At 42.2% G+C, this 26,315-nt stretch overlaps 1 protein-coding gene across 2 annotated transcripts in view; it reads left to right on the top strand.

The window, feature by feature from the left end:
* Cacna2d3 (calcium voltage-gated channel auxiliary subunit alpha2delta 3) overlaps nucleotides 1-26,315 on the top strand; it is a 954,216-nt gene that overhangs the window by 613,356 nt on the left and 314,545 nt on the right. For both annotated transcript variants that reach the window (XR_002821195.1, XM_023715780.1), the window contains exons 12-13: nucleotides 5,995-6,073; nucleotides 16,731-16,864. Coding sequence is in view for 1 of the 2 variants with exons in the window: in XM_023715780.1 (XP_023571548.1) it covers nucleotides 5,995-6,073; nucleotides 16,731-16,864 (213 nt within the window). In the remaining variant the exon portion in view is untranslated. The remainder of the gene's footprint in view (nucleotides 1-5,994; nucleotides 6,074-16,730; nucleotides 16,865-26,315) is intronic.

Here is a 26,315-nt window from a genome sequence, read left to right as displayed (position 1 = left end):
TATGCAACAAGAGTTGTAGCTTTTGGGTCTGATAAGGTCAGTGAAATCCCCTCAGGATTTATCCTGAGATCCTGTAACTCAGATTGTAGAACCTTTGTCAGTATCAGCCATGTGTTAAATTTCATTCTTAAATAAAAAAATTCATTCTTTTTTCTTTTTAAAAATTTTTTTATAATGTTTTGTTTGATACAGGGTCTCACTATGCAGTTGGACTCGTAGTGATCCTCCTGTCTCAGCCTCCCTAATCCTAGGATTACAGGCATGCACCATTATGCCTGGTTCTGGGGCCAGCATGGCACAGATTATGTATCTCCTCTGTCCCCAGTCATTTCTCCCATCCTGAGAGGAAGAGGGGTGTTATTGGTATTTCAAGGAACAACTGCAAATGTGAAGCCCAGCTTAGCAGCTGCAGAGCACTAGGTATAGGTCTGCCCTCTCTTCAAGAAAGAAGCTACAGCTGGCTCATCCTGCTTCCTCGATGTGGTTGGTGTATGAAGTTCTTACTTTCTTAGATTGACATGAGCATCTTTAAAACTGTCCTCAGGATCTATATCTGCTATTTGCTATTTTTTCTTCCCTGCATTGTCAAATTCCTAAATTTAAACCTCAGTCTTAGCAACCTACACAAACAGCTTTCTCCAGTGATTTCTTAATCCCCAATTCTACTCTCTGCTCAGACCTCATCTTTTGTGGGCTATTTTTTGAATATTGGGTTTAACCCACTGGCATCAGACCTGCTACAAGCACCTAAAAAATAAATAGTAGGTGGCTGAGTTGAATGATGTAAGCCTCTGGAGTGGGACCAGAAATCCACGTTTAGCAGGTGCTCCAAAGTTCCTGGTGATTCTGATGCACGGTAAAGTCAGAGCTCTTACTGCCATGGCCTCTCATAGCCACTGTCACCTCTCACCTGGAACACTGTAGTACCCCCACCCCCATCCCCACCTCTGTGGTGTCTTCATTTCAACTGTATCTCTCTGTGGGTGGGCTTCTGAAACTTGGCTACGCATGAGAACCTCTCTGGGGAGATTAAGAATTGGGTCCTGCCTGCAGAGCTTCTGGTTTAGTTATTCTTGAATGGGACACTCAGAAATTTAAGGACATCAGTGGGCAGCCAGGTGATCAGAGGCCCACAGAGCATGTCCAGACTGCCACAAGAACAAACCTCTTATGTTATGTGTCAGCCCAAGCCTGGCTTTGGTGTGTCTTCTATACCTCTTGATGGAAAACACCCCATGCTCTAACAGTAGCCTGCGGAGTCCATGAGATCTGGTACTCATCGTCTCTCTGAGTTCACCCCCAGCAGTCACTTCTACGGCCTTACTCCATCCTTTCTGTGTTCTTCATTGTCACTTTACTCACCCTTATTTCACTGACCTTGCTTCCTTTACCTGGACCATTCTTTTCTCATAAACCATATGGTTTGTCCCATTCTCCACCCCTACATATTCCACACATCTGGTCAAAAGTCACTTTCTTAGGTAACTTTTCTTCCTCTTATTCTAGGGGAGAAGACGCATCATTCACCACCTTACGCTGCTTTGTCTTCTTCATATGCCTTTCATCCAATAAATAAATGTTACCTATGAATTTGTCATTTATTCCTGATTCACTTCCAAGAAAATGTCAGCTCTCTGAGGACAGTTTAACTCGTCCTCATGGAATGATGCCTGGTGTGCAGTGGGCACTTGGAAGTTGGAGGTGACAGAAAATAAGTTCCTCTTCTTTCATTGGTGATTTTCATTATCAGTCAATCATTATTAACTCCTCTCCTTCATGGATGTCCCTTTTGTCCTTAAGGCAGCCTTGCTGGTTGGAACAGCCTCTTTGTGGCTATGAAGTTGTCCCATTATAATTCTATTCACAGCCACTTCTCTCTCCTACAGTAATAGCTACCAAAAAAGGATAGAACTGGATTCATTAGCTTACACAGTTATTCTCTCTTCTCCTCACTAACAGTTCAAAGGAAGCGTGCTCCTATAGGTTTTTACATGAGGACTGCAGCTAGTTTAGTAAGAAGCATAATCTGCTTGAGGGCAAAACTGAATTGAGTTTTTGTTTGTTTCTTTTGGGAAATTTTAGCCTAAGTAGATTAAAGCAAATGACTTTGAACTTTGCAAGTCTACATTGGACTTTTATTAAGCTTAATTGGATTTGTAGAGCGCTGAAAATCTTTGCAAACTTAAGTGCGAGATCAAAATGAACTAATAGGTGGATGCAGACTGTTTCTTCCCCCTGCCTCTGAGCTGCATTAGTGCCAGGGGCATCTTCTGTAGCTGAGGATGGGGCATGCGAAGGCCTGACTCTCTGGGTGCTTGGTGTCTCTGCTGATGTTTCAGGCCTGCATCGTGCTGTGCCATATCCCACGACTGTCTGTTCTGCACATATGACAGTCAGGACTCCCCTGGACCTGGCTCTTCACAGGTTTCTTTGCCACATCAGATAATGAGTTGCTCTCCTTTCACTGGTGATTTTCATGTCAGTCAGTCAGTTATTGGCTCCTCCCCTTCATGGATGTCCCTTTTGTCCTTAAGGTAGCCTTGCTAGTGGGAGCAGCCACATAAGAAAAGCACTCGAATTCAAGGCAAACCAGTGAAAGTTGCTTTGGTGGCAGTTCATAGGGAAGAAACTCCTGCTGTTGGAAATGAGATCCATCGGCCTCTAGCATCGGTTAATGAAGTAGACGAGGAGCAGTTGGACTCTGTGAGTCATACAGGCTTTGCATTCCTAGAAGTGTGGAAGGGTTTCTACAAGTAATCTGATTTTTATGTTTGATTTTGCCCTCCTGTATTTAGTCTGCCTATATCCTTTGGAATTATTTAGGAAATCACAGTGTCATTATTTTCATTTCATTTAAGAAAGGCTTTAATTATTAATGTACTGCTAGCTTTTTGTAAAATTAGTCAAACGATATGAAAGTTTATGAAGTCAAAAGTGTGAGCTCCTTGTTATAAGAAAAAAATATAGGACTCTATGCTACTGAGTATGCTTCAGCTTGCTTTTCTCCTCTTACCAATTCAGAACGGATGAGTATATGGCGGCATGGTGTCACACATAAATATATGATACTTTTTTTAGCTAATTCCCTATCGAGAATCATGCCTTAACTTTTGGCCATGACAAGTAATCAAAGGGAATATCATCACTGTACTTTCATCATTGTGTATTTGTAAGTATCCAAATAGGAATCACAGGGCTTCCCAAACATGTGTACATTTTTCCACGTCCCTACTCCTTCATGTCTTCTCTGGTACCTGTTTTTCTCCATGGGGATTATATTTGTAATCTTAGTTGCAGGGGCCCAGAGATAGAATAACTGGGTCAAAAAATAATCACAAAGAATAAAATACTACAGAAATTATTCAGTTGTTCTCCAAAGATTCTTATACTTTGAAATAAAATCCCTTTGTGATCACTTGAGAGGCATCACTGTGAAGAAAGGAGGGCATAAACTCAGAATTGTTGGATTATGTTTATTTTATAGGCAGAGATACAATAAGTCAATCCTAAGAAGGCTTTTTTCTCAGAAGAGGAGATCAGTCGACTGGGAGCCAGAGCCTGCACATAAATGGAAATAATTTTGATTGTCTTTCATAAGCAATAAAATAAAATAATAGAAATCAACAAATAAATATAATGCCTGTTAATCCATTCATATAGTACCTTACCCATGGGACGATACTGATTAGAGAACCAACATAGTTACGAGGCCAGGGGTCATAGTGCTGGTTTGCATTATTGTGGTTATTGTTAGAACAGTTATTCTTGAGCAATCATGTCTGATCTAAAATTTGGTACAGTCCTACTGTTTTTCCAAGGAAGTTGCCATCTTTCAAATCAGGAATAGTGGAAGCTTGGCCAGTGATACAAGGCATTGTTTGGGTTTTTTTTTTTTTTTTTTTGTGTCTCCATTTTTTTTTTTTTTTGCTGTTGTTTTTTTTTTTTTTTTTTAACAGTGTCTCCAGGAGAGAACTCAGTTTCTAGTGAGCTGCTTCATCTGGACAGCATCGCAGGCTGGCATGTTTAGCTAGCTGTACTCCTAACCAAATAGGCCATTCTGTCTCCAGAGATAGCCTCGCTGCTTCATTCCTAATAGCTATCTGTTCTCTTTGCTTGCTTGGCCAACAGCCAGTGGGGAGACATATGTTTTTATGAGCGTACCGTTTTCCATTGAAAGAGTTTAAATATGAAATTAAAGACAAGGATTTGTGAAAAAAACCATGGGTCTGATTTCTAGAGACTGGACTTCAGTCCTGGCTCCTGTGGGTGGTAGCTGTGGGGCTTGGAACTGGTTGGCATCATCTATGTAGGCAGAGCCAATATCTCTAGGAGACTGAAGGGAGCTCTCACTGCTATTCTAAGTCTCAGAAGGCTTCTCACATAAGATCAGACCTTGATGAAACTAAATAAAACACTTTATTTAAGTTAGTCTCTGTTTTGCTTAAATTGAAGATACTCAGCTAAATACAGAGCAGATAGAGCTATTAAGAGAAACTGCTACATTGGGGCAGAGACAACCATGTTTGTCCACATAAGGCTGGATCTTTGCTTGTTGTTTCTTCCAAGAAAGGCCAGAATCTCCTATTTAAAAAAAATCATATCCTTGTTCCCCAATGTGACTCTAAAGGGAGTGATAGCAAAAGAGCTTATAGAGTGAAGACGTGGCTTGTCTGTCTACCCAGGAAGCCCCTTTGTGGGAGCTGGATGAATGAAGTGACTTCTTTACCAGTCACAGGTGAAGCCAGACTGAGGTTTCATCATGATAGTGTCTGTTTAAACATCTATTTAGTTAGAAGTAAACCCTTGCTGAAAGCTGGCCTTCATGTCCTCATGCTTGGAATAGAGGATCTTCGTAATTAATCAAAATATTCAATTTTATCATCAGCTATACACATTCATATATCTTCATTGTGTTGTGTTGTGTTGTAAGGTTCCAAGTCTTAGTTTCATGAGGATACAGTGGGGTCAAGGAGGCGCAGCCCCTTCGTTCCCCAAGGAGATCACCCTCTCTGGCTAACTCTGCAAGGCACTGGTTATGACCAGCCCTGAAGCAGCAACGGCTATGCTGAGCCTGCAGGCTGTCTGAGCTGAAGGCCCATCAGACAGCAAGGCCTTTGGAGCTGCCCTCTGAGTGTCCTTCGTCTCCTGCCACACTCTCATTCAGCTTCTTCACAAAGAGGCCACTGAACAGCCACACTTAGCCTACTGGAAACTATTGCGCAGCTGGTGTGGTATTCACCACATGTCACTATAGGTTCAACGAAAAGATTCTTATACTTTTAGTTTTTTACTTTTCCTTTATTGAGTCATCCATCAGGTACTACTTGGTTGGGTAGGTTGGGTAGTGCTTTCTCTCACACAGCTCTACCTTCATGAAAGAGTGGAGAAAACATATAAAATGCTCTCCCAGGGTTTTAAATGTGTTCCCAACTCATTTGGAGCCAAAAGCTTAAGAGGACTAGAGCAAGTCCCCATCAGTCTCCTGGCGATGGTCTGTACCTCTTGTCTTAGCTAATTACCTTCAAAAATCATGCCAGACACTGCAGATGGTAAGAAAGCGCCTGCAGTCTGTGTATCCCATTGAGTGGAAATGCTGAGGTTCTTGCAGTGGCCTTTTTATTCCTACAAGAGCACATTCTGAGTTTCCTGTGGGGAAGAGGGAAATGTCTGGGGATTTGATCCAGACCTGGATGATCCTTGTCCATCTGTGGAGCAAACCCAAGGCCGTGCTGTTCCCACATCAAGTCATCCGCCTCTGTCGTGAGCTGCACACCGAAAAACAACTACCACCAGCTCCATATGGCTTCCAAGATCAAAGACCTCATTCTGAATATATTTCTAGCTGACTATACTTCAAATGTCTTAAATATGTTCCTGCAGATGGGAAGCATGGAGCATTAAAGAGGTGAACCACATGTGTGTGAGGCATGCACGTGATTTGTGCAAGATGGCAAGAAGCGAATGCCACTCACCCGTGTGTTTGTCTTCTTTCAGGTTCGCATCTTCACCTACCTTATCGGACGAGAGGCTGCTTTTGCAGACAATCTCAAGTGGATGGCCTGTGCCAACAAAGGTGGGTCTCCCATATGTGCTTTGCTCTGAGTCACTTCCCCATGCATGTGCAGAATTAGGAACAGATGTAAGAAAGAAATTTCTGAGGGCAGGCTTCAATGTTTTAAAGAATCGACAAACAATAATTGCACATATTCGTAGGCAAAGTATGCTATTTTGACATATTATACACAATACACAATGATAGCATATCCATAATTTCAAACATTTATCATTTCTTTGTGAGAGGCAATTTTGAAATTTCTTGTTGGTGGTGCTGTTGTTTGGTTTTTGAGACAGGCTCCTATTGTGTAGTCTAGGCTGGTCTTGAACTCACTATGTATCCCAGGCTTGCCTTGAAGTCATGACAATCTTCTTTCCTCAACCTCCCAAGTGCTGGGTGTATAGGCTTGTACCACCAGCCCTAGCTTGAAATTTATAATGAATTACTGTTAAGTATATTCACCCAATTATACTATAGAGAACTAGAACATAATCTTCACATCCAACTGTATTATCCGACCTTTCTGAATGCCGTTTCCCCTTTCCATGTTCTAATGACCACTATTCTACCCCATGTCTTTGAGTAAGAATGTATAAGAAGGTTGTGAATTTCAAGCTAAGACCTTGGTGTTCCTGAGAGATCAATAGCAGAAATATAACACCTTCCCCCAAAATATGTTTATAACTTGTAAGAACGTTGTTATGCAGAGTGGCTAAGGCCCTGTACAGTTTCTTTGAAACTGAGTTAGCTGAGGAGAATTACTCTGGTGGGGACATTTACAGAGCATGAACTGAAATTCCTAGCTTCATACAGACCTATGGCAGAACTTTGCCTATGTGACTAATTAAGTTAGTTAACTTTAATACACCTCATATTTTAATATGGAAGATAGTAACAGTAATTCTTCCTTTGATGATTTTTGAATCCACAAATAAAGGCTGTATATATTTATGGAGTACACAATGTTCTTAAGTATGTATGCATGGCAAGTTGATGCAGTGAAGGTGATTAATAAGTGCTGTATTTCACCTACCGATCACACGTTCATGGTGAGAACACTTAATGTGTATTGTCAGCAGTTTTCCAGCATACAATGTATTGCTATTAACTGTAATTGCTCCTAACTGTGGTCATTAGATTGAACTCAGGACCATGCACTTTCCAGGCAGGGGCTTGCCAGGCAGCCACTAAGCTGTATCCCCAGCCCCAATCATAAGATCTTGACTATATTCAACAGTAGGTCTTGTCTTCCTTGCTTTCCCACTTTTGAGACATGACACCCAGCATCCACAAGTCAAAGGAAGAGAGGTTTGTTTGGGCCCATGTTTTGGCCCTGGCTTCTAGGCAGAGGGAGGGTCTGGCACTCAGAAGATGGAAGCCAAGAATCAGAGAGAGAAGGGAAGATCCAGGAGGAAGCCAGACCCTCCCACATCCCATCCTACCTATGCCCACCACCTAACAGCAAGTTGGCTATGTGACCTCTCTGATCCCTTCACCACCCCAAACCCATGCCCATGAACAAATGAGGCTCTCTAGGGGACATTCTAGATCTAAACCATAATTGATCTATTCAATGTATTCCCCTCATGTCTGGCTGAAGCTTTTTATCTGGTTCTTCTGATTCTGAAGCACCACGATGGTACAGAGGAGGTACCTAGTTTAATGCTGGGCACACGTATTTAACAATCACTGTCAGATTTTTTTATGTTCGGAAATTAATTGATTACTGATGCCCTGTGTATCAGAAACAATACTTTGGGGACAGAATGTGCACAGTAACAGGGTCTCCCTGTCTGATAAGGGCCTTTTTTCATGCTCTACACAACCACAGTGACAAAGAAGGCTAATAGACAGTTAATTCTAGACTCTTGGATATTTTTAATGTATTCAGTACAGGGTCAACAGGATCTCACTACATAGCTTGGACTCATAGTGATCCTTTTTTCAGCCTCCCAAGCACTGGGATTTATAGGTGCACACCACCATGCCCAGTCTCAGTCTGTCTTAGAGCTCCCACAGCATGCTGGGGATCTAACCCCAGTCGCTACATCTGCCTAAGCAGGCACTTTAATCCACTGAGCTATCTGGATGGCCCCAGATTCTTGTTTTTGAAATCCATCTTCTACAAATAGTGTGCCCGTGATCAAATCCACCTGAATGCATCTGATTTATGTCACCCACCAAAGATGGGTGGTATCAGAATTTTCACAGTACCTATGTGGTGGGCATGAAATAAGTCTATACAAGTAAACCCAGTAGCTCAACACCTAGCACATAAGTGGCCCAGTTCTTCCTTGGTGCTGTATCATCTTTCTTATAATACAACAGCTCAGGAGAGCAGTCTTTGACTGACTTCATCTTGGGTCCTCTGATAGAGCTTCACTTTATGGCTTATTCAGAGAAAGTGTTCCTTTTACGCTTAAAAAAGGAATAAATTGACTGTCAAGTCTAATCAAGGAAGGTATGTCTTATGCATAGTGGTAGATATTGATGGATTTAGGTAGTCTGCTGTGGTATTGGTTTCCTAACCCATGCTTTATAGATGTTGTAGTGTTTAGCCCTTAGTGAAAGAAAGAGAGATGAAGGGTATGCAGGTCTTAGCTTTAGTTTTGGTGACATAAGAAAATGTTATTTTAGTTACAGGCAACCAAAAGTTACTCCCTGCAATTAAAAAAAGGAGTGTTTTGGAAAGAGAGGGGAGTGACTCAGAACACTGAGTAGGATGCATGCTCAGTTACATGAAGGAACAGAGATGAGCCCTCCGCTTTTCTCTTCTTTCTTGATCTTTCTCTAAATGTTCCTGACATTCTGCTTCCCTGTGAATACATCTTCCCTACTTTGATATAGTAACCCTCCACTGTGTACGCCCATCCATCTCACAACACGTGTTGTAGGCCAGGCATGAGATTGCAACAGAGGACTGATGTCTCTTCCATGTGATATTGATCAACAGATTTAAATTATTTCAAGTTTCCTTCCTCATCCTCAGCAGCTATTTTACCCAGCCCAGCCCAACTCTGATGAACGTGGACAGAGGTAACCATCTACTAGAAGGGCCTACACCATTGGGAGGGCAGGTGGAAAGTTTTCAGAGAGCAGATGCAGAGCCAGGCAAATAAACCCATGCCCATCTTACCCTTTGCTTGTTTTGTCTTTAATTTTCTGCTTTTATTTGGAGCACCTTTAGAGCAAGTCTCAATTTTCTCATCTAAAAAATGAAGAGTAGCATAGTTTTTTTTTAACATTTCCTTGAAGCTCTGAAAAGACACATTGGGCAGTGATTTAGTCTATTGGCTGGCTTATCTTGTGACGCGGTATCAGTGGTTCTGCCTGTTGCGGAGTACTGTGTCCAGCTTCATGTCAGGGGGAAGCACAGGAAAGGGAGACTAAGTAAATCCCAGATTTTCTCGGTGTGAAGAAGCCCTTCTTTTGGAAATTTATTGTCATTTGAAAACCTTGACTGAGCTATGCTTTCCCCATTTTTTCCTTTATTCTGTGGTCTTGAAGAAGTTCCTTTCCATTTTCTAATTAAACTTTTTTTGTTCTTGCTGCCATACCAGATTCCAATTCTGCCTAGCAGCTAGCATGCATTTAGTCATGGGTTATTGTTTTTAACCACTGTCTGTGTCCAGCTGATGAGAATTATTCCAACTGAAGTCTTGTCTTCATCAACTAATATTGTACCATAATTCAGTTTTAGTCATTGCTTATAAAAATCTTTGAAGCATCCTTTTGAAGACATTTAGTCAACTCAGGGTCTGTCAATAGGACATAGCCTTCAAGATTATCTGAGTACAGTGACTCAGAAAATCCTTGAAGGTAATAGTAGCTGCCTCGATGGATAGGCTGTTGCATTCCACAATGAGCCTTTCCTTTTTTCCCCAAATCCAAATATTTCCTTTTCTATCAAAGTCATTGCTTCTGAATAGTTCTGCCTTTCTGAATCTGCTTTTTTCCTAAAGCGATCTGGAAATAGAATGTCACTGGTTGACTCTCTCTTCAAAGTAGCAGTTGCGATCAAAATGTTAGGTTCTAGTCATCTGTGCTCCTGTAAACATTGGCTTCATGTTGCGTCAGTTATGGGGTTTTTATTCACGTAAGATCGGTGAGCAAGTATTCATCTATGGTCATTAATTAAATCACAGTTTATAGTCCCAGATTGTTATAGTATGCAAACAGCGTAACGTGCTTCATCTCAAATGACATGAGGTCCACAGCTCCACCCCCTTACATATTTTCACCCTGACTCAGCCAAGTTCTTGAGTGAAATGAAAAGTCAGCATTCAGGGACTGGAGCAGACCTGGGAAGAGGCCAAGGTGAAGTCTGTTGACTGAGTGAGCAGGCTTGACCACCGAGTGACCCTGGAATGAAAAGGAATGGTTAGGGCCCTCCCATCAGCCCTAGGTCAGGGGGAAGGACTGGCTATCCATACAAAGTGTTTTTCTTGGAAGTCTGATAGCCAGGGAAACCATTCTTAGCCAGGGAAGCTCAGACACTGTCCCCTGGAAATGAATATTTGGGGGACCTCATACCCTTACACGTGTTCTCTGCCTTTTATAGCAAAGCAGAGTGGCCTGACACCCATTGCTCTGTATCATTTTATGCACAAATAGGTTGTATCTTGAGGGAACCAGCCTAATGAGGCAAAGCAGCATGCCTTTTTACATATATCAGAATAAGCCCGACCACTGCAAAATGGCTTGTGAAATCCAATGAGCTGTATTTGCACCATTGTATAAACAAGTGAACTGGGAAAACAGAAACGAAGCACCAGCTAGCCAAGATACTGTGTAAAGCTGCAATGACCTTCTCTAATGTTCGGTGTTTTAACATCGCAAGTAGGTGCTGGCTGATTCTCCTTCAGAAATCATGGTTAACAAAGTCTTTTCCAGCTGTGCAAATAAAGAAGGTGTTGCATATTTGGGTTCTCAACCAATTGGTCATTAGTTCCAGTTGTTGAAATGCTGTGTGTGTCTCTCTTGATTGTATACTCAGCTTAAACATTTTTTGGTGGGTTAAAGTTTATTCTTGCTTTATTTGAGAGAGAACTGGTTGGAAGTCCAGACCTCAACCTTTTTCTAATAAAAAATTCTTAATCTCACTGTAATAAGTACTATGTCCCTAAAAAGATAGCCCCTGATTTCTGAGGCCACCAACTGAGGGTTAAAAAAAAAAGTTGTAGGTAAAACATTTTGCTGTTTTAGATAGGTAGAGGAAGGCATAAAGAACAGCTGTTAAGATCCCTTTGTGCAGTTATTTGTGTGTGTTCTTTAGATTACAGACAAGGAAACTGAGCTTGCCAAGTTGCTAACCTTGCTCCAGGAGGGAGATCCAGGCCCAGGTGAACTCAAGCCCCAGCCTTAGCTCCTTACAGGATGGGAAGCTGCCTTTCTTGGCAAGGAACGAGTTAGGATTCATAGAGGCCTCTTAAGTATCTCCCATAACCTAAGAAAATAAAACTAGAGAGCGAGAAAGGCCTCTGATATGCCATAGTTCATGCAGGCTGGAACTGGGTTTCAGCCCCAGCTGGTGAGTTCTGGAATTAGCACTGGCTCACCTTGCACTGCTGGGTGGTCTGCGTCCAGACACTTGTGAGCATTAAGGCTGTAAGAGATGAGGCCCCCTGGAGGCCATCGCAGGCTGTGACAGGTCACAGCCACAGAGCTCCAGGAGCAAGCCCACATGGCTACTCCCAGTGGGTCTCTGCTTCTGCTTCGTCGTCGTCGTCGTCTTCTTCTTCTTCTTCTTCTTCTTCTTCTTCTTCTTCTTCTTCTTCTTCTTCTTCTTCTGCTGCTGCTGCTGCTGCTGCTGCTGCTGCTGCTTCCTCTTCCTTTTTCTCTCCTTCTCCTTCCCCTTCTTCCTCTTCCTCGTCTTCTTCCTCCTATATTTGTATCAGGGAGTTAGAAATTGAGATGTACTAAGCTTTACAAAGGAAAAGGCTTATATTAAATCTGAGGCTGTAGTCGATTCTTACAGCTTCATCCAGGACCCCTGTTCCTCCTCCCTCTGAGGCCGCAAGGCCCTCTGCCCCACCTGTCCTTGTCTCCCTGGTCTGGCCTTTCTAATTCCATGGATACATCCTTCGAAGCTCGGTGGGTCTCTTGCTTGTGCTTTGTGCAGGTTGAAAATACATGAAGGTAGAAACTGTTTATAAATTGTACATTTTTCTACAAAAATAAGTGCTTTATAGGGGTGTGTGTGTGTGTGTGTGTGTGTGTGTGTTGCTTATGAAGAGGAAGAGGTGACAGACTATTGAGGGAGTCTTCCAAGAGGACTCTTGTTCCCTAGGAAATGCAAACGAGTGCAATCATATCAAGGACTTCCTGCCACTGCAGACCTCGCTCTCACCTCAGGTCCCTGAGGAATCTGGAACCTAGCCCCTCTGGTTTTCACCCTGCCTCCCTTGAGCAACAAAAGAGTCTGTGGAAAAATTCAAAGGGCACTGTATCACACCGAAGTAAGAGAGAGAACCTCACTTTATGATGTAGACAGGGGGGTCTACTCTCTGAGGACACATGCTGGGCACCCTCAGATCTGGTGTCAGTGCAAAGTATAGTGTTGAATTATGTGTTACTGGAGCAGCTCGTGTCAAGGCAGCTTTTAGACAAGGAACTCTTAAGAAATATTGAAGTCAGGGCGGTAAAATCAGGTTGCATATGGTTTATCATACTCAGTAGTTGTAACCCAGAGTTCACGGAAGGAACTCTATAAGGGAATAAGGTAAATAAATTGATGTTACATAGAAAAATGACCACACCATCTGTAATAGGAGGCTAATTTCAGCATTAATTACTGCTTGGTAATTACAGATGATTGCTGATTCTACTTTCTTACATGATAGATGAAGTCCAAAAAGGTACATTAGAGAATAAACATTCTAGAGCTACAGTTTAACAGGAAAAAAAAGAGGGGAAAGTGGCCAGCTCAAAGAATATGGAGAAAACGTAAGGGAAGTGTCTACGGTTACAGCCAAAGATTCCAATCCTTAGCTATTTCCTACTATCCATCATTTGTTAACTAAAACTTAAATGAAAATATTTAAAAACAAAAGACTTTTTCTCAAAGGTTTTACATTTTAATGAGCGAGGATCAAATCTGAGTATGTTTTGCACCATCTATTCTCAATATTACTTTTATAATTTCAGGTTTTATTTTTTACCTTGTATACATCTGTAGCCCTGATTTCCATATTGAAGTGAACCTAGGAGAGCTGGACTTGTGCCTTTGGTTTGGAGTAGACCTTTTGTCACTAAGTATTTGTGCATCTCTGAGGACATCAGTGTGTTCTTACCCCATGCCCACCGTCAAAGATTTCCAGCTGCAACATGCAAGTCTCGTAGAAGAGGTGCTTTGCTCTCGAGGGAGCTCTGAGCAACCTTCCTTTCCCACTCTGAGCCAAAGCAGCACCTTGAAAACTCCACAGCAAAGACTTTCGAATGAAATGAACCTAGATGAAAGTGATCGGGGGGAATCACTAGCTCTGAACTTCTCATGTCTCCCTTATACCATGAACACATGAGTTGAATATCACTGGGTCTGAATGCAAGGAGAAAGGCACGGTAAATTCCAGAAAGAACTCAGCGAAGACTCCTGCATTGCTGATAGTTCCCACGTCCCTACACACCCTATTCTGGGAGAATCCTCCTTGCAAGACAAGCACATTCCATGGAGATAGTATTCCAGTGACAGAGAACATAGAAAGGAAGTACTTCTTAATCCAGGGACAGAGAACATCCTTCAGATTAGGATGTTCTGAAGAACCCAAAGCAGAGTGAGGGGAGATTGAGTGTGTTCTGAAAGGAGGGCTAGGGGGGGGCTGTACGAACTGAACCTTTAATCATAAAGAGGAATGATCCTTGAAAAAACCAGATAAAGGTTGTACCTGGTGGGAGGAACAAAGGCCTGTGGTTGACTCTGAGCTTAACCTAGGAGAGCAGCATAAGGAAGGCCCAACAAGCTGAAGCTGAGCCCACCAGGCAGGTTCAGGGGTCTCTAAGGTCAGAGTAAGGCATTTAGATTTTTACTCTAATTCTAAATAGAAGCTTCTGTAGGACTCCAGCTAGAAAGGATGCCCTGCACATACTGGAAGATGACCCTTTCAGCTGTGAGAAGCCTGGATGAGGAGCAGGATCCCTAGGGAGATGTTGCTCTGCTCCTGGTGACATGATAGAGTCTTGGAGCAGGATAAGCAGTGGAAAGAGAAGAATGTCAGGAAAACATGGTGGTGAGTTAGAGGGATTGATGGATATCTAGGATAATTCTACTTTTAGCCTAATCAGTCAGATCGCAACTCTTGAGAGATGAAAGATGAGCCGTAGGAGGAGCTGAGCAGAGCTGGCTCTAAAAGGCCTTAGTCTGAGAGTTCTGTTAGTGATCCCCGGGGAGGTGTCAGGTGTGCAGCTAGCTCCAGAAAGTCAGCTCTTGACAACTGTTCAGAACTTTGACAAAACAAGGCCTAGTAAAGATGATTTCTCAGCTCAATCCCTGTCCAAGCATGTGGTTGATTTTCTCTCTACTTCCTTTCTGTGCTAATGACCTATCCTGCCCATCTTCCTTCTTACATGCATCCCCTTTCTTTTCTTGGGTTGGTTTTGCAAAATCTTTATCAGCAAGTTTTACTGTTGGGCTTTGAGGGTTCAGTGTGAAAATAGTCAAGGGACACTTCTAGAAGAAGCTGGCTTCACAGCACACCTGGCTCCACAATGCAAATGCTGGCCATGGTCCCTAACCCAGCATCACTCCATCCCCTCCTCTGACCACCACACGGCACCCTCTTAGCTGGCCCTCCATCAGGACTCTTCACTTAGAACCACCAAGTGTTATCTACTAAAGAAAGAAGTATTTTCTTTCCCATCCAAACATTGGCTGCAGCTACCATGCATGGAGAGATGATACCTATGGCTGTAGCGTGTCCCCTTCCCTCCAGCCATCCCTTTAAAACTTGCCTTTCGACCATGGCTGAAAGAGGACCACCTTGGAGCACTGTGAGAGTAGTTTGCCAAATGCATTGCCCTCACTGTGGAGCCAGACCACTGAGAGATGTGCTTTTAGGCCCTGCTCCTGAGTCTTAAACTACATCAGGTGCTCACACTCTTCCTGTGGGGGCCCCTTTTTCCCTGAAGGGGGGAGGGTGTGTCCCTAGCAGGAGGGTGGAGCAGGCAGGAGTGATAATGCATGCTAATTAGCACTGTGCAGAGCTGTCATCAGGGACCCAGAGGCCACATGGTCGCAACCTGTTTTGGGTTGGCACATAAAATTCAAACCAGCTGGCCTTTGTTTGGAAATCGCTGGGAGGGTCCCAACCTTCCCGGACAATGAAAAGGGTGGTGTTTCTTTACCCTCAGCCTTGTTTGAGGCATGAAGAGATTCTATAAATGCCATAGCAAGATCTCGATTCAGAGACAGATTCACACTTTCTTATTTATTCGGTAAGTAAGAGTATGAGCATATAGTTCACACTTAGCCATCAGAGGAAGAAGCATGAGTCTGTGTCTATCCAGTGTCCCCTTGCTAAAGTTCTGAGACCACCTACCATCAGAATGAAGTCTCAGTTCTTTCCCAGGTACTGATATTCCAGTTCATTTTAGAGCACTCAGTTGCTGTCCTCTGCCCAATTCCTTATCTCTACCCATTCTCAGCATTTTTCTACTTCTAGTAGGCCTGGTCCTCGCTGATCAAAGGTCTTGCTCATACCCCTTGCTTTGCTAAGCCCCTCAGTCCCTCTTCCTCTCTGTGACCAGTCTGCATCCTATAGTTTTCAGCCATCCTGGCCCTGGTCAGGGGAGCCAGCTTTGACTGGCTTTGTCTTCTGTGTGCTAGCTTAATGTTGGTTGTGCTCTTTTGTGATGTTGCTTCATCTGCTGTGCCAGGATCTCAAAAGGCCGGGCCTTGCTCCTCTCATCCTCCTTGCTCCTCCATTCCAGGAACCAAGAAAACTCTCCTGGGGCAACAGGCCTGTGCCTGGTGCCCACTTTCCCTTTTAACTTCCCTTGACTCACAACAAAGCTCAAAGGACCCCGAGCTGAAAGGCATTGAAAAGGAAACAAAGAAGTACCCTGGAGCTCTAGACCAAATGGACAGCCTTATCCCTAGCAATCTTTTGGTGTTGCTTAGACACCATGTCTACTTTGTATCAAAAGGCATATAGTCTCTTTAAAATAAAAAAGGCAGATCTGGGGCTCCCCCGTTAAGTAATCCCCGCTTCATTGTGTTGTCAAGAAAAAAAATGAGAGTTTATCAAGTGTCTAGCAAACATTGTGGCTTTTAATATACATTCAAAATTAATTCAAACTCATATTGTTAAGATTATAATGATCAAACAGCCTTTGATTCTTGTGGTTTACAGTTTTCTCCTCAGAAAGAGACTCCCTAATGTGAAAAAAAAAAAAGATTACAAAATGAGATGTGGAGAGGACTTCCATTTGTGCTGTGGAAATACATAAATACTGGGAGTATACTGGGTTAATAGAGATATCCTCTGAGAGGTAGGCTTCTGATTGATTGAAATTTGATTCTTTTTGCTTGCCTTGATCCTAAAGTGAGTGGTTGTAGCAACAAGATCCGACACATCAGAAAGAAATTAGCAGGAGGGCAAGAAGGCATGGCCTATGTAGGCTCCCTATTTCAGATTCTGCTGCATGGTACTAATTGTTGTTCTCCTTTGGGATTTGGCAGGGTTTTTCACACAAATCTCTACCTTGGCGGACGTGCAGGAGAATGTCATGGAGTACCTACATGTGCTGAGCCGGCCCAAGGTCATTGACCAGGAGCATGATGTGGTGTGGACCGAAGCTTACATCGATAGCACTGTGAGTCCACAGGGGGTCTGGGAAAGAGGCTGGAGTTTACTGGCATCCTGCACTATGACAGTTTTTCGGTGTTAATTTCAGAGAAAAGCAGTTGTATCATTCTTCTTTAATTATGGGGTTCAGTCACATTTCCCTGGGTTGTATATGTATTTAGTGTTGGTTGCGCTTGCAAGCAATGTTGCTGAATGTCCTAGAATACAACCCATACTTCTGAAAAGTGTCTGGTTCACATAAAGAACAGCCTTTCGGCTTCCACCATGCCTAGTTCTCCTTTCCTCTTTCCACCTGAGCTCACAATCTCTTATAAGGCAGCAATTTAAACATGTTCTCAAATCCAGTCCTTCTGATAGGTGAGGCTGAATCCCAGAAATGAATCTTTAGACATGACTGAAGCTCAGATCTAATAAGTTCGAGTCACCATCGAGGTTGTGGTTATGTTGGCTTCTAGTGACAGTATGTGTTGACCAAAGCTTACGAGGGAAGACATGCTCAAATGCTGGTTACGAAGACTCTGTGGTATAAGCCCTCGGCCTGGGGCTTCCTTGAAGGCCAAATTCCAGGCAGAAGAGTGTGATCCAAATGGATGAAGAAGTAAGGCCCTGCCAGTCATCAAGTGCTGGCAGTGGCTCCCTGATTGCCTTTCTTGTGCAGTGTTGGATTAGTTTTTCATAGTAACCAAGAGTCTGATGGGAATAGCGTTTCTCATTCAATGACTATAGGTGTAGTACAGGGCCCCTCTGCCTTCATTTTTTTTTTTTTAAATTTTGTGAAGGGTCTCACTATGCAGATTGGACTTGTAGTGATCCTCCTGTTTTCAACCTCCTCAGTGCTGGGATTACAGGTGTACACCACCACACCAAAACTCTGTTGCTGGCTCAGCATGCCCAGGGGCAGGGCCAGTGTGGTATGTGGTGCCAGGGATCAAACCCCAACCCCTGCACTTGCCTAAGCAGGCGCTTAGAGCACTGAGTTATCTCACCACCCCTTTGGCCTTCATTTTTGTTGGGGTTGTCATGACATTAATCCAGTTACAGCCGTAGCGCAGGTGCAGCTGTCCCCTGGGGTGATCTTGGCTGTTGTGGGCTGCTGCTTTCTCCCTGGGCTTTCTGGTTCCTGCCGCATTTCTGGCAGCACCAGGCAAAAGCAGGGCAGGAACAGCATATGGGAATCCATGTTCGGGGACGTCGTGGCCCAAGCCAGGCCTCAGCAGCTTGCCTCACCTGTGCCTTAGAGTAGCCAGGAGTCCATAATCATGCATGTGTTTTCTGGCCAAGAAGGGACACCCTACCCCAGGAAGAGTCCCCTGAATACCCATAGATGCAGGGCTGCAAAGCTGTCTGCTGGCTGTGCAGATCTGAAACTCTTTTTTTATTTAATCAGTTTGAGATTCACATACCAGCTTGATTCTGAGTCATATAAATAGAATAGCTAAGTCAGTACAATGATATGGATACTGACAAAGGCAACAGTGGCAATATTGATAGTCCATCTCTTCTTACATGTGGATGATTAAGGCCAACACCTGGGAGAAAAGAGACAGGCAGTTAGCCAGTCCTTAAGCCTCCGAGTCAGAGTGGTCAGTATGAAACCCCAAATAGCCAGTTTGAGCCATCATTTTATTTGCTTCAACAACATACAAATATAAGAACAGAATCTCTAAAATAGTATTATGGTACTAGAAGCTGGGCAGTCACACAGACTGGCAGATAGGAGATCCAAAGGTGGGCAGAAGATCCCCTTGCGTAGAAGCATTTATTGTATGAGAAAGGCAGCATTTCAGGTCAGTGGAGCTAGGGTGGGATTTGTGAAAAGAAGGTAGCCGTTTAGAGAAAAATGAAAGTAGTTCTAATATTTATAGTATATCCAGGAGGAAAATCAGGAAATCCAGAGGTCTGAGCTGTAAAAATTGAAACCGTGCTGTTATCTAGAAGAAACCTCAGTGAATTCCTCTGTCATCTGGTTTCTAGAAAAGGCTTTCTAACACAAGAGAGAGAAAAGTGAATTTTGACTATTTAAATATAAAACAAAAAAGCCCATGAAAATAGCTTCTATAAGTCAGAAAGGAGAAAATATTTCCGACACATGGCATGTAAGAAGAGTTAGTAATCCTTCAGACTACTAGCGGATCTGAATAATCAGTAATGCAGATACATGTGACGTTAAACTGGGTTGTATGATATAGGAATGAATCTCAACTGTGCCCATTGAGAAAATGCTAGAAGCAAGGGCACATTTTAAATATATGTAAAATTTACAAAATATAATGCAAATTACTTTTAAATATATGAGAAAATGAACAATTGCATGCATAGTAAGAAAAATGCCAATGGCACTATTTCTCACCCACAAGAAATTAAAAGGTCAACCGTGAACTGCGTTGCTGGGAGAAGGAGGTTTTCACTGATTGGTGTGGAACACAGAATGGGGCGATCTCTATGGCGAGATTTGTGTCCTTGTTCTAGCAGTTCTACTTGGAAATAACCAGGGAGCTGAATCCCCAATGACACAAAAACATATAAGCACGTTTGTCCATTGCAGAATGCTTGGAATTTCAAAATATTGAAGGTTATCTAAAAGGCTCAGACATAACAGATCAATTGGATGAACCATGCAATGTACATCTATCAGAGTCATTGTATTAAAAAAAAAAAAAAAAACCTGCCGATGATCTCTATTGATTGACATGAAATGACTTCCAGGATATACTCTAAGTTAAATTAACAAAATATGACAGTAAGGATAGCTGGCTACCTTTTATAAGAGAAGGAATTTTAAGTACAAAAGCATACATATATTGGGTTCATTTCACAGATAGAAACATAACTCAGAAAACAAAAATTGATTACCAATAAGAGGTGGGATGCAGTACAGAGGAGAAGAGACTAGGCAAAGAAGGTGCCCCTCTGAGGACACTTTTTTTTGCAGAGATTTGACTTTTGAAAGCATGTATTTGGTATCCTCAAAAACAAGATTATGTCAACAAGAATGGAGGAGAGACTAAAAGTTAGTGCATAGTGAAGTAAATAAATCTAAGCACACTTCAGCTGAGCAACAGAGCTATCCAGGAAAAACGATTTAAAAAGAATTGACCATTGGAATTACTCTAATGTTCAATACTGAAATTTGAACATAAAACTGGCAGTATCTACCTTTCACTCTGTGGAGGAAAAGAGAAGTGTGAGGAAATTTAAACTTGTGTTGGTGTCACTCCTAGTATTATGGGCATAATGATTCTGAATCTATTTTGGGAGTATGTTGTGATTGATGAAAGGTGGAAATGGGTCAAGACAATGCAGATATGTGTGACATATCTGGGTTGTATGATATAGGAATGAAATCTCAACTGTGTCCATTAAGAAAATGCTAGAAGCAAGGGCACCCAAGGAGCAACGAACTCCAGATGCTCCCAGTGAGGATTCTCTAGAGAAATTATTAATGCCAGGCTAGGGGAGATGAGATACCATCCCTAATAGTAGCATAGAATATTTTGTGACAGAAATTAAGAAGTACAAACTATAGTCATGTCAGGAGGACACAGCCTTGCATTGATCAAATCTGACATGATTTGAGCCTCAAAACAAAGAATGACAACAATGTACTGTAATCTGTTGAAACAAAATTTGGAATACTAAGTAGGTAAACAAATCTGAAGTCTATGGGCTAAAGGGAGGCATAACTGGTTGGAAAGGAGTGTAATGTATAAGGCAGTGCTGATTGGTAAATGTGGAGGAAGTGATGGAGTAGGACAATTACCATTTTGCTACCATGTTATCAAAAACTAGTTTAAAGCTTGTCAAAGAACTATGAGTATAGGGGAAAGGTTGATGAGGAATGGTCGATTTTTATAGTTTCAAGATGCCTTCCCAGAGTTTTTTGATCAGTAATGAGGGGGAAAAATAGACTGCAGCTAGTAGGATTGTGTGTACACTGTGCACTATACCACAGAGCAGTAGAATCTTAGCCACATTTTGAGCAGATCATCAAAATCAGCACCACCAGCGAGACGCAGCTGGATGCTGTGTCCCTGAGAAGGATGTCGAACACATATGTAGTGTTTAGCTGGAGAGGCATCACCTAAAGCCCATGGTGAACATAAATTTATGCAGAGGATAAATCTTTGTGTGAATTCAGGGTCTCACCTGAGGTAATGTTGATCACTTGACTCAATTATTGTACTGTTCTAATTATAAGAATATATACATTTCTGTATTAGGGAAATTAGTAGAGAAGGAGACCCATTGCTACTTAAGCTTTGCCACTAAATAGTCCTTGACACCAGGGGCAAGGTGAGATGGTCTGGGGCTTGTGTGGACCTGCACTTCCAGAAGACATGCCTTGGAAGTCTCATGTTTTGGTTAAAGCTTTCCATGAAGCATATTCAGGGCCCTCATCACCTTAACTTACTTTTAAATAAAAGAATGCTTTCAGTGGCTCATTATGGAGTAAAAGCGGTATGCTAAGGTGATAGAGCTTGTTTATCCCACATCTTCAAGAAGGCTTGGGAGTGTATACAATGAAGCCATGCCCCAGAAGCTGGTTATCCCCAAAATATCAGTTATTCTAGAGTCTTTTATTGTATCTTTGCAAATCAGCCTGACACATCTGGGGGTTGAAAGTTCTGGGTTTCCTTCACATCTTGGTGCTGTTGGGGTGGCTGTTGGGCCAGTGCAAATGTGGGTCAGTCCTTCTTCTTCTTCACCAGGCCTGTGGGTAAGAAGGCCACTACCACTGACCAAGAAGCTGCAGTCTTTTCAGGTTCCTTGTCTGGGCCTGAATTCTGCAGAGCAAGGACAAAACCTGTGTCATCACTACAGGGGTCAGAGTGGGATTCACATGTTGAACATAGCTGCTGAGCCTAAGTTTCGTGATGATCCCACTGACTTTGGAGCTATCTAGAAGGTAGAGGGAAGAATTTATGGTCTTGACCCATGCAGGATGGTCCAAATCCAGCATGCTCAGAGGGTGGCCCAACTGTCAGTAAAGAAGGAGCCTGGAGCACTTGGCATCGAGACCCATGATCAAGTCCATTTTAATAACCTGATGGTCGGGTGAGGTTGGTAGCTCTGGATTTTACAAAAGATATTTACATGTGTTTATAATATATCTTAGATTATGAGCTAAAAGCACTGAATTCAGAGTTAAAATAATATCCTAGGTTTCAAATTCACATCTATTCCATTCTGGCTGTACCAACTTTAAGAAAATAGTATCCCTGTTATTTTCAACATTTTTAAAATAAGGGATAAAATCTGACTCTCAGGATTCACTCTAAGAACAAAAAGTCTGCACCTGGCAAAAATTTAATAAATGCTACCTAGCCTCATTTCTCAACTTCAGAAAATTCAATTTGAATTCATCTCCTTGGCTATGGGAAGTTTTTTGAAAATGTTGTCCTTTTTTTAAGCTGGGACTCACACATTAACTATAACATGGCTTCTACCTTTTGGTATCAGAACTTGGTAGTTAAACAAGATGAAAACCTTGGAAGCACTCTTTTTCTAGACAAACTTTTACATTTTGGAATTCATTTTGCTTCATTTATGTATTTGGGACTTGGCACTCAAGTCTAAGGGTAAGTGCCTAGGATCAACATCCCCAGGAAAACCTGGTGATTGTGGCACATGAGCCAGCCAGACCCCCACCCAGCTTTACTGAGGGGACACTTGAGTTGCTAAACAACTGACTGCCACCTAAGTGACTTAATGTCCCGTGCCAGGATGCTCATAGAACACTGAGTGTTTAATCTGAAAATCCATTCTGGAACATGACACCTATGTCTATTCCTGGGCTTGAGATGCAGGGCTGCTAGAAGGCCAATTACTTTTACTCCCAAACCTTCTGCTTCCAGTTATGACTATAGTGTTATTGCATTACCAGAACTGATTTACAGTTAAGTTTTATTTAAATTGATGGATTGTGAATGTAAAAAGAAAGTGGTTGATCCTGAAGAACAGTGAATGGCATGGAAAGAACTCTAAAGGTTGCAAAAATTTTACCACTGTGTCAAGTATAGGTAAAAGAGGCATAAAGAGAGGAGAGAAAAACTCTTCCTTTCATTCAGAGGAAATCAATACTTAAAACTGATATTTATTTCCTTCCTTCCTTCTTTCCTTTATGCTTTCTCTTTCTTTTCCCTTTCTTCTCCTTCCTATTTAGCTTGATTTGTGAGTGTCCTCTTAGGTTGATGTGGTAGACTGACGTGGCGAGCTTTCTGTCAGCATCCCATCTTGTTTTCTTCTGGTAACTGTGAAAGGGAATGATCTTCCCAGACACACAGAGAAAGACCACTTATTGATGTGTGAGTGGCTGGTTGCACTTATCATCGAGAACGATTGCCACACTGCCGTGATGCAGCTCAGTGTCAGCCAGACAGCTACATTAGGTCTCCATTGGCACCTAAGAAATCAGTACGTGTTTAGCACCTTATAACAGCACAGTGCACTGTCTCAGTGTTTGCAGGAGTGAAGAATGTCAGCACAGGTAGCTGGATCCTTAGCTCAGGGGTTCGCAAGGCTGTGGTTACATGTTGGCTGACCCAAACTTGTCATGTGCAGCTGAGCATTCTCTTCCAGGCTTATTCAGTTTTGTTGGCAGAATGAAGCTCCTTGCAGTCATTGGACCCAGTGGCTGTGGCTTGCTCGCTGGAGACTGCTCCTGGAGGTTGCCTGCACTTCCATGCATGGCCCTTTTGGCAGTCACAGGATGCTGTCTGTTTGCTTCCAGACCAGCCAGGGTGCGTCCCTTGGATGGCTCGCCTTCTTTTAAAGGCCTCTTGCATGAGGTCCAGAGGCCCAGGCTGATCTCTCCTTTAATTGCATGAGTCAATGGATGGGTTATTCATTTGAAAGGAAAGGGATTCCATGGCAGTGTACTTACTGGGGACCATTTGAGGATCTGATGTACCACAACAGCCTCTGCCCACGAAACATTATTGAAAAGAAAAGATAATACCAGAGGGAAATCCAGCCAGACCTCACCTGCAACACTCAATCCAGGGTACAATTTATGACAGCTGTCATCCTTCTTCCTACGCTTTTCTGCTCACCTCTACTCTTTCTAGAAGACTGATTTGCTTTGTTCCAGAACAGAATGAAATTGTTCTTGGCTCCTTCATAATCAGAACACCTGTAACCCTGCTAGTTTATATTATTTCTGCCAAATAGGAAAGAACTAGGCATTGGTTGATTAGTAAATTTGGACACTTAATCCTATAAGTTTGTTTCATCAGGCCTTAAGTCTCCTTTCTTCTTTATTATCTGGGAAGTTAAAGCAAAACAAACTCCTGCACCCTTAACTCATCAGTTATTATGGTTGAGAACCCAGCAGCAATGAATATAATTATATAATTGATTTAATAATTAAATGAATCACCTAAGGCAACCTGTGCATACAGGGCTTTTCCTTTTATTCCATACACACTGATTCATACCATTGTGGATCTGCACAAGCTCAGGATAAAAACTGAACTATGAAGAAAAACTGAGTTTGGTTCTTGCGCACTAGAGACAAAGGTTACATTTAAGACTGACAAGACTTCTTTCCAGGGCCCATCCTCCCAGCCTGATACCACTAGTCTGATTAATTATTCTGTTTTTGGCTTGCCTATTCCATTTCAATTTTGCATTTCTGGTGAAGGCCAAATAACTGAATTAATGTTAACAACATTAATTATGTGTAATCTAATAAGATTGCATGTATTAACTGATAAAACAGCAAACACCAGAATTCAAAATTTTGTAGGCCCCTAGTCTGAATCCAAGTCATGTCCCGTCATTATCTCTTAGGTGCAGAGCAAAAATCATTAACAGTGGAATTTGTTCCATTTTGTAAGCAAATGACTTGTGCTTTGCAGTCGGGTCTTAATCAGCTTGGGGAAGCTACCCAACTTGCCATTCAGGGCATAAGCAGGAACATACCATGGAAGGTTCAGCATCCCTGATCAACCTCTCCAGGGGAGTTTGCACAGACTATAGTGACACACGGAAGGGAAGCAAAGAAATCTTTTAGAAACAGTGGGAATGTGACCATTTAAAATAATGAGAATTCATTACCAAGCCCCCCTGCCCCTCCCATTTGCTGCTAATGCGATTCAGTAGGCAATTTGTAGAAACTTTCAAGCCAATTTAGTTGCATTTGCAAATTGGACTGTTATCCCTTCTCCTCACCCCCTACCAAGTCCAACTTGGAGAAAAATGCTTTGCATTTGAGAAGTCGCACATTTGTTTTAGTTTCCCATCTAGGAATGGCACCTAGGCCACTTAAGAGTTGTTTGGGTGATTGCTTTAAGCTATAACTTCTTACTGCCTCGAAACTATTACTTTGGGAGTGGGCCGTCTAAAGGAGTGGTTGGTTGAGCCTTGGAAACTGAATTTACAGTATTTTCCCAAGACCCTGGTGCGTATCAAAGAGGTCCCAGTCATCAAAACAAAAAGATAAGAGTCAAAAGAAGCATAAACCGTCCTGCTGGTTGTGGAACAGAAAATGCCATCTGCACTACATGGCATAGAGGAAACTGATTACACTGGGACCTCTATTTCATAACAGATGGGTTCATTAAATTTAATAGCCTCCAGAGCCTTTAGAAGCCGTGTTAAAAACATGTGGAGCATGCTGTGACACTTCACTTCTGGCCCTGCAGTCATTATAACTCTGGCATAGACTATAAATATTACAGTACTTTATTTCCATTGAAACAGATTACTATGATAATTATTTTTTGCCAAGAAATGCTAATATTAAAAATATGAGTATATTTGTGATTTGGGGGTACTATTTACATTCATTGAAATGTTCTCCTTTTCCATTTATTCTGGATTTCTTCATTAAATACTTTGCGTTTTTTCTTCATAGCTCCACCTTTTTTCCTTGGTGTTGGTGTTATACAACTAGAAATCAGTGGTATAAAGTTATCTTAGAAAAGATGTTCTAACACCTGTGGGTGACAACTAATAGAAAAGCTTAGGACTGAATATGAAAGAGATTTTTTTTTAAGATTTCGGGTGTTTATTATTGCTTCTCCTTTAATGGTTCAATGACTTGTACCTGTCTATAATAAAGACCAGCCTAGATCCTTTGTCATACAGAAATGAGTAAGACTACAAAGCCTGCGTAATCATCTAGTGTGGATTGTTCAGCACTCTTTGTTTACAAATGACAGCTACCAATTCAAAGTAGCAAAAGTCAAAACCAAAATGTGTTGACTCTTAGAAACAGGATATCAACATAGTTCTGTCCTGAAGCATGACTAGCTTCAAGGATGACTTTTGCATCATTGATTTGGACATGTTGCTGACTCCTCTTGGCTTTATTTCTAGGCAAGTTCTCTGTACAGGGCCATGGTATGCTCCACCATCCACCTTCTTTCACAGTGTTCAGAGCCTTTTCTCTACCAGCATTGGTGTTAAGCCTATGACAATGAGGCCTGCTTGATTCATGCCCTCACACTGAGAAG

Source organism: Octodon degus, unplaced genomic scaffold, assembly GCF_000260255.1.
Source record: "Octodon degus isolate 3935 unplaced genomic scaffold, OctDeg1.0 scaffold00043, whole genome shotgun sequence".
In the NCBI taxonomy this organism is placed as follows: Eukaryota; Metazoa; Chordata; class Mammalia; order Rodentia; family Octodontidae; genus Octodon; species Octodon degus.
This window is presented reverse-complemented; position numbering and strand designations above follow the sequence as displayed.